Source organism: Cystoisospora suis, assembly GCF_002600585.1.
Source record: "Cystoisospora suis strain Wien I chromosome Unknown contig_309, whole genome shotgun sequence".
Taxonomy (NCBI): Eukaryota; Apicomplexa; class Conoidasida; order Eucoccidiorida; family Sarcocystidae; genus Cystoisospora; species Cystoisospora suis.
In genome coordinates this window covers 96,049-113,012 of record NW_027153110.1, presented here as the reverse complement: position 1 = coordinate 113,012, position 16,964 = coordinate 96,049, and the positions used below count along the sequence as shown (strand labels likewise).

At 45.6% G+C, this 16,964-nt stretch overlaps 2 protein-coding genes across 2 annotated transcripts in view; one reads left to right on the top strand and one right to left on the bottom strand.

The window, feature by feature from the left end:
• Window positions 1-3,847, top strand: part of CSUI_000822 (myosin g) — a 28,734-nt gene extending 24,887 nt beyond the window's left edge. The window contains exons 23-26 of the mRNA XM_068061029.1: window positions 358-489; window positions 706-854; window positions 1,595-1,811; window positions 2,798-3,847. Of these exons, the coding sequence (XP_067927008.1) occupies window positions 358-489; window positions 706-854; window positions 1,595-1,811; window positions 2,798-3,754 (1,455 nt within the window). The 3' untranslated portion in view covers window positions 3,755-3,847. The remainder of the gene's footprint in view (window positions 1-357; window positions 490-705; window positions 855-1,594; window positions 1,812-2,797) is intronic.
• A 3,062-nt stretch (window positions 3,848-6,909) lies between these two features.
• On the bottom strand, window positions 6,910-16,877 carry CSUI_000821 (uncharacterized protein; the record flags this gene model as incomplete). The annotated part of the gene is made up of 12 exons (XM_068061028.1): window positions 15,586-16,877; window positions 15,036-15,100; window positions 14,248-14,340; window positions 13,699-13,767; window positions 12,863-12,946; window positions 12,533-12,643; window positions 11,915-11,992; window positions 11,123-11,191; window positions 9,973-10,032; window positions 8,978-9,144; window positions 8,221-8,375; window positions 6,910-7,466 (listed from the first exon to the last, which is right to left on the bottom strand). A coding segment is annotated over exon 12 (549 nt), but the record flags the coding sequence as incomplete, so codon positions are not given.
• Between the last annotated feature and the right edge of the window lie 87 nt (window positions 16,878-16,964).

Below are 16,964 nucleotides of genomic sequence, written 5' to 3'. Positions count from 1 at the left end.
CGTAAGATAGTGTGCGTAGCTTATCATTTGTAGTGAAGTCCTCGCTGATTTGAACCATACCCTCTACTCATCTCTGGTCTCTACTCTTGCACCCGTTGACTTTGATAGCCCGTAAATATATATGCATGCATGCTACTCCATGTCTCGTCACATACGAAGTGCGGACATTCATAGACCGCAGACACCGGGGAGGAGGAAAGGTAATCTTCCTTCTATTTCGGATTTGGGTATGCTGTTTTAGTCAGCATGGACTCTATCCGTTTTCATAGCTGTAGTGCTCGAGAGCTCACGGACAGACTTAGACTTCGTTACAAGGAACACCTTTCTCTTCACTTCCCTGTGTATTATTTCTTACAGGCTATCATGGAAGAGGTCCCTGAATACATTCTCAAGTCGGCAAGCACGAAAGATACTTCCCCGACAGCTTATCGCCTTCTTCCTTCAAAGCAAACGGTTCAATCATACATTGGGACAGCTCGAGGGACTCACGTAAGTCTAGCGACGATGTAGAAAGTATACTTTCTACATCTTTATCTTTTTCTCTTCAATAGGCTTGGGGATTAAGAAGGCTGGTGTGTCTGTTTCTTCTCTTGTCAAAGAGAAAGAGGCTAGGAGGATGATTTCTTCAGCGATGGGAGCTCAGAATGAATGGTAAAGAAGAGAAGGCGTTGTTCTTTTCCTTATGCTGTTGGTGTGGATTCTCAGGCTCAGCTCTGTCTAAGGAGGCCTATGCTAAGCGTAGATGAACCTCTGTCACTACACCCAGCGACGGCTTCTCTCATATACCGTCAAGCTCTTCAACAGTATCAACAGCATGTTGTACGGGAAGACCTTGGCTTACTTGCTGCCATTAGGTACGTCTACGCGTGTGTATATTTCATATGTGCGTGGGTCTGTAGTAATCTCTACATCTGCTGTATGCGTAGTATGCGTGCAGATATTCATATGGTATGGACATGTATCAATTGTTCAGGGCGGGGAACGTCTGAGGAGTGAAGATTCTTTACCACAATTGTCTGCAGATACTCCGATTTTTCTGTCTATTTTTCTCTTTTTTCTTTCTGTCTTTCCCTGTTCATTTTCCTTCTCCCTGTCTCATTGTTTCTCAAGACAGAGAGGTATAGATGGAATCGAAGCTTTTCTTTGTGCCTTTTCTATATCTTCACAAGTTTCGGAGGTCTTCCTCTCTGCTCCGTCTAATCGACTCAACCATCAGGGATTTCATATTTCTGTCCGTACTTCTCTCCAAGTGCACGTATGTAGACCTACATCTCCGCATCTATAGGTCTCTCTGATCACAATATACGCATCTCGATAGTAGTAGAGCCTATATATCTATCTACGTATGTATCTATCTATCTACCATGTATCTATCCACGTATCTATAATTCACGTAGATAGTCATATTTACTTTCCTGGTAACAACACCTTCCCTCATGCTGTCTCTCTTCGATCTGTCTCACTCTTTCTCTTCCCTGAATGATTTCTCTCTCTTCCTCTTCTTTCTATTGAGAGCTATTATACACGATATCTACAACTTCTTCTCTCCTTTCTCTCTGTCTTTGGCTTTCCTTGAATTCTTTCTTTCCTTCAGTGCTAGAATTCTTCAAGTGGAGGGGGTATATAAAAAAACTTCTCTCGCCACAACTCCATGGAGGTCTATAAGCTGGAGCGTTCCTCAGCGTCTGATCTGGCTTCAGAGCGAGAAGGATTGGTTACGAAGCATTGCATGCGCTGCTGAAGAATTGGATCCCGATGACGGAGATCTTCTTGCTATGAACGCGACGTTTGCTCTCATGCAGAAACTCTCCGTAAGGACTGGACAAATAAAAGTATTACAAGCTATATGCCATTCAGATTCATAAATATAAAAGAAGGTATCTATCCTACCAACTTACGAATGAAGAGAGAAGACGATCAAAGAGAGTACGTGCGTGTATACCAGGATGCATGTATGTGTAGGTAGATGGATCGATGGATGAACACATTTGCAGAGACGTCTGCAGACAGGTCAGCGTATATGTGCTCTAGGGAGGGAGAGGGGAAGAAGAAAACCTCTCCCTTTCTCTCTCTCTGTGGCGGCTGCTTCTCTTCTTTCTTCGTTAGCCTAGCATCATTCTCAAAGGATAGAGTTTCTGAAGTAGCAGGGGTGTATTTGAGATGAGAAGTTGCCTGACAGAAGAGGTAAGACAGATATTCTTTGAGGAGGTATGGTTTCCGTGCTAAGCCATTTCTGGGACCAAGCGTCATATACAGTCAAGAGGGATATCACGAAGTGACGCATCAAGATGAGATCCCATATTGGATAAGAGGCTTGTTCAGCTCCTACTTTTGAGCCTTCCTTCTCATTGCCATCGCACATCCCAAGTTCTTTATGTGTGTTTCAAGAAGGCCTGTCTTCGCTTCTTGTCCTAGTTGTACATGCTTTTGCTTTGATGCTGGGCATGCAAGACTTCCGTCAAAGTGTGTACTTGTATGAATCGAGGAATAAAACATCGAAACCTATGTTTCCTATGTTTCGATTCCTCGATTCAGATCTCTCTACGTGTCCATCATGGAGATAGCTAGATAGATTCGTATGTTTCACTATCACGATGACTAGGAATCTCTCTTCCTCAAGTCGTGTTTCTCTCTGATGCAATCCGAAGAAGAAGAAGAAAAAGAAGCAGCAAACGTCCTTATGTATGGACAGACAAAGGAACAAGAATCCTTGTACTTTATGTGTTGTAGTCGGTATGAGCCTCTTCTCTCTCATCTCTTTGGCTTGTACTGAGAGTTTGTGTTTTCTGTCTTTCAGATCTTCGGAGGGTACGTAATTCTTTCTGATGCTTTCCCCCTCTATTCGTCAGATCTTTCATCCAATAAGAAGATCTCGACATCGTTAGAGAAAATTCTTCCTAGCGATATTTCATCTTCGTACGATGATCTGATTGATAATAGTAATGTCCCGGGGTATTCGTCTTCTACTCAAAAGGGTGGTAGTATGAAGCAAGCTCATCAGAGATCGAAGAGATCCCTGCTCCCTGGAAAGGGTAATCCATCGAATGCTGCTTCTTCTTCTCCCCGACAGACAGGAGGGACATCTCGACAACAGCATCATCATAGGGGATTTCTTCAGAAGCTATTCTGTCGAAAGATAGAAACTTCTTCAGGAGGGAGTGGTTCTTCTTCTTCTTCCGCATCTAGTGCGAACCCCTATGATGGGAACAGAGCACATGGTGGACGGGGAGTCGGAGGTTTTAAAGGACAGTTATGGATTTGTATAGATAGACGGGGACTTCATTTCGCTTCTGTCTTTGACTCTGAAGGTCTCTGTACGGGTGCAGGGTTTACGGTAGGAGGACTAGGGGAAGGAGGTCGTGGTAGTAGTCTTGGAGAGAAAGAGACAGATGATGGGACAGATGGAGGAGGAGACGGAAAGAATTCTAGTCATGTAGGAAGGAGTAGGAGACAGAATGACGAGAGAGATGGCGATGAGGAAATTGATTTCAGTGGTGGCGGAGACGCAGGTGAGGAAGGAGAAGGCGTTTCACAACAAGAGAGTAGAAGAAAGAGAAACGATATGGATAATGGATCAGGTATTCTAGATGAAGAAAACGAAGAGGAAGAACAAGAACCAGAAGAAGAGATGACAGGTGAAGGAGACGGCGGAGTTGAAGGGACGAAGAAAAGAACTATGAAGTCCAAAGGAGATGGGCGAAGAGAACAAAGAGGAGAAGTCGTCACCATTCCTCCTGAGAAGGTGCATTTCTAATCTATCTATAAGGACACTAGAGATGATTACCATTCAGCCATTCACTCACTTATGTTGGTTCCGGAGTCTTAAGAAAGGAGATAGAAGACACGGATCATCAGCAGCAGAGGCAGCTCCCTCACTCCCTTCTCTTTCTTGTTGGGGGGTGCTGTGGTGTCTTCTTCTTCATTGCGACGGGCAGCGGGTGAAACGAGGTTTGTCTTCTTGTCGTAATGCTCGAGTTCCTTTCTTAAGGTGGAGTTCGTTCTACAGACTCGAGTTTGTTGCAGAGAATCTCTCTTGTAACTTCCTCTGCCAACGGTGTGATCGAGGGAAAGTGATAGATAGATAGATAGATAGATAGATAGATAGATTTCCAGTCGTGAATATTCCCATGGTCACACGGCGGCCGCGTATAGACTGCACCCTGCATGTATGCGTAGCTAGAAGAGTGAGAAGAAGATTCTCATTCGATATCAGGTTTGTCTTGTTTTTTCTTTCCTGTTTCTCCTCCAGCTGTGGTACGTTGCCGCTCTGCCGGCGGATGAGGAAACGCCCGATCGTATTGTGATAGGATTTGAAGATCCCCGGTCAAAGAGGCGTCGCCTCTCATGCTTCGTTACTCAAGTATGTCTTGGCTGTTGAAAGAAGCTCAAGATCATCAAGATAGTAGTATCACGCGTCAATGCATATGCATGAGTAGACAGGTTACATATGTCGCGTTGCGCCCTGTGCGTATTACATACATCCAGGATACTCCCTTGTCCAAAGTGGAGAGCTGTAAGACCGGGGGAAGAGTGCATGAGTGACTTGTGATGATCTGTAGACATAGATGTATGTGTATAGCTAGCTCGCTAGCTAGCCAAGCACTAGGTAGCTGGGTCCGTAAGCGTGACGCAACTAGTTCATGTAAACATTGATGTATGGATGTGCAGAAAGCGAAGTGTCTTTCCCTTTATGCTTTAGTGAGACACGGTCCACGAATAGAACTATACACACACAGACAACCCGCAGTCCTTCAAGTGGTGTTCCTTACTTATTTTTAGCGTTGTTTGTAGACAATCATTATATATACAAACATACATACACTGCGATACTTGTCAGCTCACCGCATGCAATCTAAGTGAAGAGGAACCCTTCTGCTGCTGGTTGGCTTCTTCTTACCTTCCGTTCATCTTCTCTACACTGTCCTCTTTTTCAACAGATCCCTGCCGAAGACGTCCTTCGCCTGATTCTTCTCTTCTTTCCTTTCTGTTCTTCTACTGTGAGCGATGATGATGACGCTGGGTAGAAGAAGAAGAAGGGGAGGCCCTCACAACAGAGAGGGGAAGAGAGGAGACAGGGGAGACAAGGAGACAGGTAGCCAGCTACCTGCACTCCAATTGTTGGGTCTCCCTGTGAGAGATACACGTGTAATATGAACAACTGTCTGAAAGCACCGTAGAGACAGAGTTGAGAGAGAGATACAAACTGATCAACCAAGTTTCTGTTCGGAAGGGTCTATCATTCCTTTCTTTTTTCTTGTCAAGCAAAACAGGAGAAGATGAGAGAAGAAGCGAACCTTCTTTTTGAGTTCCTCTTTTCTAGATGGTTCATCCGTTATCTCTCTACTTCGGGAATGCAAAAGGGAAAGATACTTTGTTCTTTTTCTTTATTTCTAACTTCGAAGAGTATCGTGTATCTTCATGTGCGTTTTGTTTCAAAGGAAATAGCATCGTTGCTTGTTACTATTTCATCTTTACTCTTGGCGACTGAATACATCTCAAGGCTTTCGTATCAACGCTGTCTTGATCTTTCGAGCCGTTTCCTTCATTGTGGCGGGATCTTTTTGTTTGGTGCAAGGAAGTCCCTCATTCCTTAGTCACTCGCTATAGAGACGCCGGTGTGTACTGGGAAGGCCTAGGTAGGTACCGTCATATGGATATAGCTGGTAGACATTTATAGCAGCTCATATATACATGAGGTAGATACACCATCTGTATCAGCCATGTATATATGTTATACGTGTAGAAGCGTACGAATTGGTGTAGTTAGTTCAGCGAGTGTTTGCTTAGAATGTCTACTTACGCAAGGGTGCTGCTTGTTTCATATTCTTGTTGAGCCTTGAAGAGTTGGTCTGTGCGTAGACGCACAATGATTCACGTGCAGTTCATTCCTAGGTTTCCTTCGCCTGTTGTCTGATACTTTGCTTTTCTTCTTATCTTCTCATAGCAAATGCATGCGTGCGTACATCACTTTCCTCTCCCCTCTTGTCTCTAATAAGACCTCTTATCTGTCTCCCATATGAAGACACATCAACTAGGGAGTTTGGAGCTGTTTTGACACAGTAGATGGGATGTGCTTCTTCCTCTTCCGTTCTTAACAGGGAGAGGAAGATCGAGCAGAGAGAAAGAAAGACATAAGATCGTATTTTCTTCTCCTGTCTTCTTCTTTCTCATACGGGTATGCCAGGGAGGTTCTTCATCTATTCATCAGTCATCTATCGTCATTAGTATCCATCACGCTCTGTGAAAGGGGGGAGAAGCATGTTGTCTGAAAAAGATCTCGGGAATGCCTAGCTAAGAGAGTACACATGTCTGTCTAAGTTATGCTGAAGTCTTACCTTGTCCTATCTATCGATCGATCACGGGTGGTTCTCAATTTCCTGTAAAACTTCTATGCTTCCATTCGTCTAGAATCTTCTTGTCAAGTTGTTTAGTGATAGACTTTCAAGTCCTCGTACCCACCCCAAGCAGAGAGCCGACCTTTTCTCTGCTATCTTCATTCTTCCTTCTCGAGAATGGAGAAGATCGGAAGAAGACCAAGAAGATCGAAGGAATGAAATGCCTCGGGACGAGCAACTCCCTCGTAAGACAGAAGAAAGCCGAGACGAAAGAACGGGCTTAACAAGTTAGATGGACAGACTTATCAAGAATACAGTACAGTTCTTTTCACTGTGAGAAGAAGTAGAACGGCCAGCCAGTCGATGATAGCATGCGTGCATGCATCCATCTCGCGATACATCAATGAACATGAAGGGAGAGGGGGGTTCTACAGTATAAACAGGAAAGTGAAGGAAAGAAAGAAGTAAAAAATAGGAACAACAAAATTGAATGTTCGTCTAGAGAATGGCCTTTCTTTCTTTCTCTCCTTCAATCGAAGAGAGGATTATTTGTTGTATCAGGAGATGATCCACTTGAGAAAATTGCGTCTTTCTGAATTGATAATGAATGATAACTTTCAGTTGCATCTTCTAGTACAGAAGAGCTTCTTTCTACGTCGACTGAATAAGGCTTCAAATCACTGCCCTCTTTACTGATCGTATCCTTAGAATGACGACTGACAGATAGGTGAGTCGTTTCATGCAATCCAGTCGACAAGGGGAGACGGTCAGAAGGATTCTCTCCACTCACATCGTAAGGACAAGATGATGAAGAAGAATCAACTTTCTTGTTGCCGTCGGTCCCCTTGCATGCAAGAGAAGAGGAAGAAGATGGCTTGAAGTTGCGGTTCTTGGATTCCGGCCATTTTTTTCTCTGACTTGCTGTTTCTCTAGAGCTAAGAAGAGCCGACGAAGAGGAGAACTCGAGTGCTTTTTCTTTGGTCAAAGCAGCGTGATGGTCGTCTAGTGCTATTATGGTAGAGACCACTGAAGATGAAGAGCCTGGCTGTGTGTCTTTTTGATCTGAAGGTGATAATGAAGTAGAGACTTCATTCTCCTGTCCTTCACTCTCCTCGTTGAACATGCAGAGAGCTGAAGCGAAAAGATATCACACAAGTAGATAGACCAGAGACTCGAGCCGTACCTAGGCGTTTGTGTTTAAGTACTAAGGTAGGGTAAGTAGCCTGGGTTGATCATGGCACCGAAGGTAACAGTAGTAGTAGTAGCGCGGTCAGTGGAGGCTTGGGTTCATAGAATCGTGTTCCAACTGTGACTTCTGTAGTGGAGAACCGTAATACGATGAATATTCTGTAGTTCAGCAGGAAGCCGGTATACCTACCCCTCTTTTTGCGAACTAGTTGCTCACTATGGTATAGAAATAAATATAGAGATAAACAGATAGATATATAAGAGTATACCAGGTACCGATGCCTTACCAGTGTATCTGTGAAGAAGGAGTAAACACTATGTATCTATGTACATATATATATATATATATCTATGTATACCTAGGTTGTCTGCTCTTTCACGAACAGACTGGTAAGGTGTCGGTATGTGGTATACTCGTCAACTGACACCAGCAAAACCTTCTCTTTCCACGTCTTGCTTGAATACGTAATGCTTCCGGCTCTGTATATGGGGCTTTGAGGAGAGCTGCATCAAGGAGGCGTGGACCACTACTATGTCGCAGGGGCGATTCCAGGGGCGAGCCTGAAAGAAAGGACTCGCCTGGAGAGCAAAAAGAAGACGGAATTGGATCACGGGATGAGAAAACAAGACAACGATCTGTAGAAGACAGTTTGTTTCGGGATTGATTCTCCTCTAGCCATGGGGCATGCTCACTCACCTTCAAGACTACAGGGATTTTCAAATGGACTTTCTTGAAGGTCAAAAGCAGGATCTCTTCCTTTTCCGTGACACCACTGGCCTTCACGTGCTCGCTGAGCTTCAGCAACTTTCTGTTGCTCGGGATTTTCTGATAGGAACTGCTCTCGACGTTCACTGAGAAGTAGAAGCGAATCGCACATGCCGAAGCAGCAGTGAACATGGTTAGACAGGTGTAGAGTGATAGAAACCTGAGGGGGAAGTTCACGTAAGACAGGCAGCGTCTGTATATAGATAGCTATATAGCGAGAGATAGACACAAATAGAATGCCGGGGTACACAGCCCATGGAAGTGCCTAAGAAGTTTCTACGTGCAGACAGAAAACACGATACATAGAGAGCGCCTCCTTCATTGCATGTAGGCGTCTATATGCGTACAGTGCTAAGATCGGCAGAGACAACAGAATGACTACGTGGGCTCGCCATCAGGTCTCTCCAAACCCGAAGTATAAAGGTTGAATAAAGGCCAGCCTACATATAGGGAGATGTCAAGCGCTCTACTATAGGGTAGCGACTCGTACATGAAAAGACTCCCGGCTTGTATCCTAGTGTAGCGAACGTCTCCTCAGCCGTACAAGCCTATACAACTTACTTGAACTACTAGATACGTATGTATTCCCAAGATGAAACGTATACATACTTGATGCAAATGTAACAGAATAAACATACGGTTCCTTTGCGATGTCTATGAGTAAAGAATAAGTGGCTTGTATAGGTACCGTTTCTTATCAAGACGTGTCTTCTTTCGACCTCCAACCCCACGGAGACGCTGAGGCAATGCATTCACAAGAGCCTCTGTCCAGTCTCCGTGCTGGTAATAGTGAAGCAGGACTTCCACGACCGTGTTGACATTCAAGACGAGCCGCTGCTGATCTGGAAGAAACGTCTGCATAAAGCAGACAGGAGAGATAGATGGAGATACAAGCATAACGATGCCATACTAAAAAAGGCGACATTTGATGTAAGAAAATAAGCTGCACTGATACAGACAACCGCGTGGAAACAGGCGATGAATCCTAACGTGTCATGTATTCTTATTGTGCTGACTAGGACTTCCTGGGTCTACACCCCTCCGACGCGTTACATCCAGTCGACTCTACTCCCTCCCCGGAGGAAACCAGCTCTGCAGACATACCCAGCACAGAGAGCTAGTGTGGCACTAACGTAAATCTTAGATAGCAGTTTTGACATAAACTCCGAAGAGTCAAGGTAGCTGTAGATAACTGCTAGCTATATCCAGAGTGTGTCCACTAAAATACTGTAAACGAGAAAGAGGATGCTGAAGTGCTACAGGAACAAACCAGGCGTCAGTAATGGTCCTACAGAAGTCTGAACTCAATCGCTTTGATGGCAGAAACATCTCCTTCTCCGAAATGAATGAAAGTTTGTAGTACGGGCATACAGTCACGCAGGTATCCTAAGTTCCTGTTTTAGCTGTAAGTGATTTACACGCACGAAGGGCCTTAACAGCAAGCAGCGCATGGCGGTAATGAGCAGCTGTGTATGACACGTGAGAAAGGACCACTCGTCTAAAGCGAGGAGGACGCGCAGCTACGCCCTCACACGCGTATGTGCGCATGAGCTTACACATTAAGAAAGAGCTGAAGAACCATACTACTACTACTACTAGACGTGTGAAATTCATGTTTACTTCATCTTCACTACCTGAATGACAGATCCTTGTAATATCGGCTTCGCGACAAGCTAATCTGACCTGAAAGGGAAGTTTCCTTGTTTGAAGACGAAACGTGTCAGCCTGGCGGTACGATTCACTCTGAAGTGAGTATGAACACACACCCAAAAAACAAGACGGACATCATCTACACATGCATATATACAGAACAGATCAAAGATACTGACGATCACCGACACACATACACGCACAAGCATGCAGCGTGCATGCGATTCTAAAAATCCTCCGAAGAGTCCCTTCTTCTAAAGGTGGTCACTGCTTGTTCATAAGCTCCTTGCTATCATAGCAAAGAACGAATCTTGTTGCGAGCTCAAGTGACTGAAGAATGAGTGGCTAAAGAATGTCATCTTTTCTTACAGTGAATGCCACGCGGTACAAGTATCGTGCATGTACTTCCGCCATTGTCTGAGTACATCTTGTCTGTCTCCTGTAATGACTGTATAGAGTGAGATACAGGGAAGGGAGACAACTCTAAGCATGCAAAACATCAAGATGACTATAAAGCTTAGTAAGAGGAAATGCTGCTGTTGCCGGTTTCTAATTGAATGAATCCCGTACCCCGTCAGAAAAAAGCCCCCTCGTCTGACACAAGACCTGACTCAGAGAAATGAGTTTGTGAAGGAGACGTGGAAAGTGAAGTTGTGAATCGGATCTTTTCTAACAAGCAAAAACCGACAACCCCGAGAAAGGAAGGCATGAGGTGCTCAAGAGAAAAAGAAATAAAAGGCCCTAACATACATACACTCAACGACGGAGATATTACCAAGAGAATCAGCATCACCGGCGTAAAGCACCATGGGTTACGCTCCAGAAGAAAGTACCCGCAAGCACATTATTGCAGTATCTCCTAGCTTGCGGCTGGGCCTACATACTAAATCAACTCATTACGCTTGACTGGACATCTTTCCGGCCCACTACATTGGCGGTGGAGCTGTAGCTGTCTACATATGAGATGACCAGGAGAAGAAGGTAGATGCATGCAATCCAGCACAACACTCCGTCTACCTCCTCATTCCTGCAGTTTGACTACCATGGAAAATGATACAGGGAACAAGCTCAACCAGAAGACATCGAGTGCTTGCCTGCCTCCTACCTAGTGGAAGATACACTATAGTGCGAAAGGGAGAGACAATAATCTTCTTATCATGAAAATGTTGATTGTCTTTCTTACCCGGCTTATAGTGCGATCTACGAGGCCCCCAATAACGTACACCTTGTTAGTCTCCACCGAGAGAAGCTCCTGTCAGAGGTACAAAAGAAGATGAGAGAGCTGTTCGAAGTGAGACGTGACTTCTGTGTAAGAGAGCACGGCAACGCACACCTCAACCTGTCAATGTATCTAGGCGATCATCACACTGAAAACACTTTAAAAGAGTTCACGGCGACCTTCTCGTATAATGCTGTTTCTGTCTTCGTCCAAACAACAACACAGCTCCTCTAACGAAATTCCCAATAAGCCCTCTAGATATGGTGGCTCGCGAGGAATTCCAGGTTGGCTCAAAGGAGCCGTAACGCGCCTATAGAAGTAGCGAGATCTTTCCATGGTTAAGAAAGAGAGACATCTCAGATGATTCATAAGAGGTTTCTAGTCACATGCATGCAATCAAGCAACCTGATAACGTCACACTTCACAGAACACGGCAAACAACCAGGCCCAAGTTGCCGAAGATTTCTCTCTTGCCTGAACCTATTCAGTCCCACACATACGTCTGCAAGAGTTTGCTACTCCGACTGAGACTGTATCACCGCGAAGCAAGAGATGGTTCACTACAGTGAATATACGCATAGTTATAGCATACTAACCCTGTGTGTACAACGCCTCTACGTAGATATCTTAGCAGATTCTTTTGAATCAACGTGGGAGCCGCAGAGAACGGGAAAGAACGAAACACATACTTTACCACGGACACATGTATGTAGGAGGTAATCAATAAGCGAAACAAGCTTAGTACATGCAAACTACCTCTTCTGCATCAGGAGACAAGACAATAAGATCCTCTGGAGAAAAGATCTCCCAGTAAGGACGTTCATGACTCCGAACCTGCAAGCATCACCAAAGCAAACCTCCTTCAGACTTGAAGAAAGTCACGCGCCACAGGGCTTACTCCTGCTGTCTCACGGGTGACTTAGCTGTCACTACTCATTATCTGCCTCTCCCTTGAAGATAGAATAAGAGCTGGCAGCCCTACCTCATAGTAGCAACAGAGAGGATACTTATGGTGCTGTCGCTAACAACTGACTTAGAAACCTTTTCTGATTCTCCTGGAAGTTGAAGGATCTACCCTTTCCCTCCCCGCTTTTTCAGTCTAGAGACTCGACCCCTGAGCTCTTTTAAGCTCAGGGGTCGAGTTTCTAGACTGTAGACGTGAAGCATGCTAGAGTCTTCTAGATACAGACGAACATAACGAAATTTCGGAGAGGCACCACAACAAGAATACTTTCTGCAGTCAGAAGGAGAGAGGATCTCTGTTTTCGAAAGCAAGAGATAGATACACTTGGACGGAGGGTTAGGGAGATGTGTGTCGGTTCTTTATACGAGCGATCAGATGCAGCGAGCCACGATCCGGACGCTTGAAGTTACCTGAAGGATCAGGGGCTTAGGAAAACATTCGTGAATGATCGAGGAGACGGCGAAATACGGACGTCAACACTCCAGATCAGCTTCCCTCGAAAAAAGCTGCTGTCAATCACCCTCCCGCACGTCCCGTAACACATGCATCAAACACAAGTAAGCATGCTGCTCGAGATCTGGAGAAGAAAGACTCTAGTAAGGCGTTCATGTTGAGATAGCCACCGTGGGTGCACTCATACGGTAGCGCGCTGCATATCATCTCTGGCGTTGCCGACACCCAGCCATTCCCTTTCAGCAACCAATAACCGCGAGGGGAAAGCGTTCAAGACAATCCCTTACGATCCATGATTGATAGGCAAAGAGATCTCTACATGCTTGGTGAACAGCATTGTTCTCCGAGAAAGAAGCAAAGTGAAGCTGCACCTGCGCACGCCATACGAAATACCAGGCCAGCCTCATATGCTTTAGTTCGATGAAGCTATCTGAACAGGCCATAGAGACTTCAGAATCTCCCAGCACTAGAAAAACCCAACCACGGTCACATACACAGAAGTGAACGTTTGTATTCCTACTGCTCGTGTACTTATAGGACCAAACGACACAGGCACGCGGCCAGCTGCTGCCGGCATCTTCCCGGGTATCTACTTCTCATAGAAAACCAGAGCTTCTGGCATGCGTACACTGTTCCTCTGAAAGATCACGAGGTATCGAAAAAACTTTTCATGAAGTCCTGCGCAACCAGGGCACTGTTTTGATGAGAGCTGAAGAAGGACGAGAAACTCAGGGGTTTTGCCTTCAATCGTCAAGATAACAAGCTGTATGCACACCTGATGAAAATCAGCATTGCGACTCATGCATGTTCTGTAGAAACGCATTGTCCATGTGAAGCTACGCAGGATGTTTACACCAGTAACCAAAAGCAGCGACTCCGCATACAAGGAACGGGTCCGGCTATAACGCGCAACTGCCACTTAAAAAGACTGAATAGCGGTACCCCACCAACGGTCTCCGTCGCTCCTGCGGCTACTGTTGATAGGCGTTTTCAAGCATACCTGTCTACACAGATACGAGCGCGAAGGTCAGAGCCTGTAGTTATGAAACACTCCGGGGGTGACCACACCTCGGTATCTCCAGCGGCCTTTGACACATGAACGGAGAACAACTGAGTAGCTTACCGGAATGCTAGTAGTGCTGAGAACAAGATGATAAGATATAAAGAGTTGCTTTGCCAGGCTGCGAATCTCCTAAGAATCGAAAGAGACCACAGACCACCGCACAGAGTACCCGCCATAGAGGCGTTTTTTCTTGATCTGATGAACTTTTGGAAACTTCTTGTAAGGCTCTTGAACCTGCACCAAGCGACATACGAATGACGATAACGAGTTTGCCACTGCAAGGCTACTCTTGTGTCCGCAGATTAGAGCGTGTTTGAGAAGACAGTACAGCGAGGAAGGGGGTGGAAAAGACCCCATGGGTACAAACACTCTCAACCTGCTGCGGGTGCATTTCAGATCGGCCGATTAAAGCCTTGTCTCGAAACAGAGGCTTGAGAACGCTTGCAGTTGAAGAACTTATCCTTGTGCCCACTGCAATACAGCTTCGATTCATGAGATATAAACTTGTGTCATATACGTGTAGAGGACAGACTACGACTTCACGTGCCACACACACAGAGAGCAACTCATCGGTAATTCATCTTTTCGGCCTTGAATAAAGAAGTTTACCTTCTCGTTCATCAAAGACTCGAAGCTGCAATTGAAACAGATCTTCAATAAGTTAGATGTATCTTCTTCTGTATGGGCCTTGCGTAGCCGCTCCTGCGACACAAACGAAAAACATACAAAAGAGAAGCCATTCGTTTACTCCACTTCGGCTATCCTTCCCTCTACCTGAGATAACACGTCTATATAAAAAGGAGCCTTGCGAGCGAGATACCACACAATCTGCCTCAGCATACAGAGTCCGTTCGAGTAGCTGCCGTGAACCAAGAGACTTTGTGAGGAGATAGAAAGCTCGTTCTTAGCGGAAATACAGAGGTGCGCAAAGAGGAAGCTTTAGTAGCTGACACTTGTCGAGACCCCTACGAGCTGTCTTCGAGAATAGATGCGGCAAAGTAGCCAAGCCGTTCCTTCTTCGCATGAAGACACATAACTGGCTTAAAGATCGCGGTGGAGAGAGAGAACAAACCATTTTTCCCCTGTTCCCGACTAACAACCGTGCTGGCTACAAAGAGAGAAGACCAAACACCCGACACGTCCGGACAGTAGTAATTTAGTCACACGACAGTTGAGTATCACACAAGGCCTCTGTATATAAGTAAAGGCACATAGGGTTGACTGTTGGGTACTTTGAGTCGGTTGAGTAGCGTCTCACGACATTCAGAGATAACTTCTCTCCCAGCTCCATTGAGGAGAACAGATGAGGAGAGATAGAAGTCATAGCAGAAAGAAAGACTGCGTCCGCAACTGCTCTCCTTCCTGCTTTCTTTCCTTCTAGGGCCGTCGAGACCTACCCGAAGAGCCTCCCTCTGTGTTTGGGCTGCTGCTTTTTGCTGTTTGATGAACTCAGTCTTTTCTTCTGAACACGCACAATCGACCACCAGCAGAAGCTGAGCTTCCAGTGTATCGACGCCGCACTGAAAAGTATTCAGGAATCAGTTGAAGAACTCCGGGCATTCTGCCGAAGGAGACGCTTATTATCACCTCCTGCTCCCCGTGGAAGAGATCAATGCCATCTTCAGTAAAAAGGTTCATGAACCATGAGAGAGGCGAAAATTTTCTTAACAAAAACAGCATGGCTCTCGTCTTTCCTTCTCATAAACGAGGTGTACATACACCAAATCCAAGCCTGCTTTTCTCAACTTGGACCAGACAGGCGAGGCATCTTTAGTCCGGGAAAACTCCAAACTTGTTCTAGGAAACCGTGAATGCAGGTTACGCTTGGGGATATTGAATCGCAGACAAGCACACAAGTCTGTGGAGTTAAGGCATGCTGCTAGGAGGCCATTCTAGTGGGAAGGGTAGGTTGAAGTGGTTCGGAAACTTCAGAAACAGGAAGCGTACCTTCTGTAAGATTTTCGATCGACCTCATCAGTTTTTCTTTCCTCTCCCTCCTTCTCCTACGCCTCTCCTCCGGTCTCTTCTCTCTTTTCTTCTCTCGATACTCCGCACGCTTTGCCCACTTCTTCTGAGACCTCGTCAGCCGCTTTCCTGGATCACCTTCTTCATCTCCTCCAGTCGGATCATCAGGTGTACAGACACCCGGAGAGGCGCAAGGCTCTGTCACAGCAGAGGTATCGGCAGGAAGGTCCGAAACTGAAGGACCATTTTCTTGGTGGGCATGAAAACTATCCTCCTGCATCGGGAAGAGATTTATCTATACTGTAGACGACGGAAGTCTATATGACATGATATATCGACAGGAATGCGAAGGAAGAAAGAAGAAGAAGGATGAACTACGTACTGGAGACACAACGAGAAGTTCAAGTCCTTTCAGTCAAGCCTTTTCTCATGCACGCATAGAAGATGTTAGAGAAGGGATTTCGCCTGTCTTTGGTAGACATAAGGCCCTAACTTCGAGAGAAAAAGGATCAGTAGCGGGCCATGAATGTCTCGAGCATCCTAGAACTAACAAAGACTCCAGTCGTGCTCTGGACACCTTCTGAGAAAGGAGTCACAGAATGGCCGTAGTGCAAGAAAATAGAAGAGATGACCAGAAGAAGCAACGGACGGCAAAAGAACGGGGCGCGATTTCTTCCACTGAATTAGGGGAAGAGATAGGCAGATAGATCGGGGCTAATGAGAGGTTCTTAGCCATGCGAGTTTCCTTGAGAAAAAAGAGAACTCTTAGTTTGTGTGTCAGTCGCTAGACTAGAAGCCTTTGCAAGCGACAGCAAAGCGTCTCATGAATTAAAAGTTTGGCGTCTCAGAATGTTGAGTAGAATAAGACTTCTCAAACGAAACCGTGAAGAGCCTCAGATGATAGTCACGGTGGTTGAGACCACCCGTATTTATGATCTTCACTCGCCAGACAGCAACTCTGCATAGAATATTAGCTTTCGTTTAGAGAGAAGTGTCTGCGAGCTAAAAAAACACTGTACATGAGCTTAACAAGAAAAGTAAGCTTCGTCAGGAGCTTCCGGGAGAAAGCCCAGCCCCCTTTAGGTCCCGAACTCGCGGCTGGATCTGATTGTCTCGATATGCTCCGGGCTTTCCTTTCGGGCAATGGCACAGATTGATGTTCGAAGGGCTTTCTATCAAGCCAGTGCCTCCCTTTGTTACACGCCGACATCGAGGGGAACCGAAATAGGAGGTAAGAAGGAGAAGGAGAGGAGATTAGTTGACGTTCAGTGTTTCCGAATCTGAACGACTGCAGAAAGGCATGCAACAATGGAAAAAAATTGGCTCGATGAGCTTCTTCGTGCAACCGCATGCATGCTTGG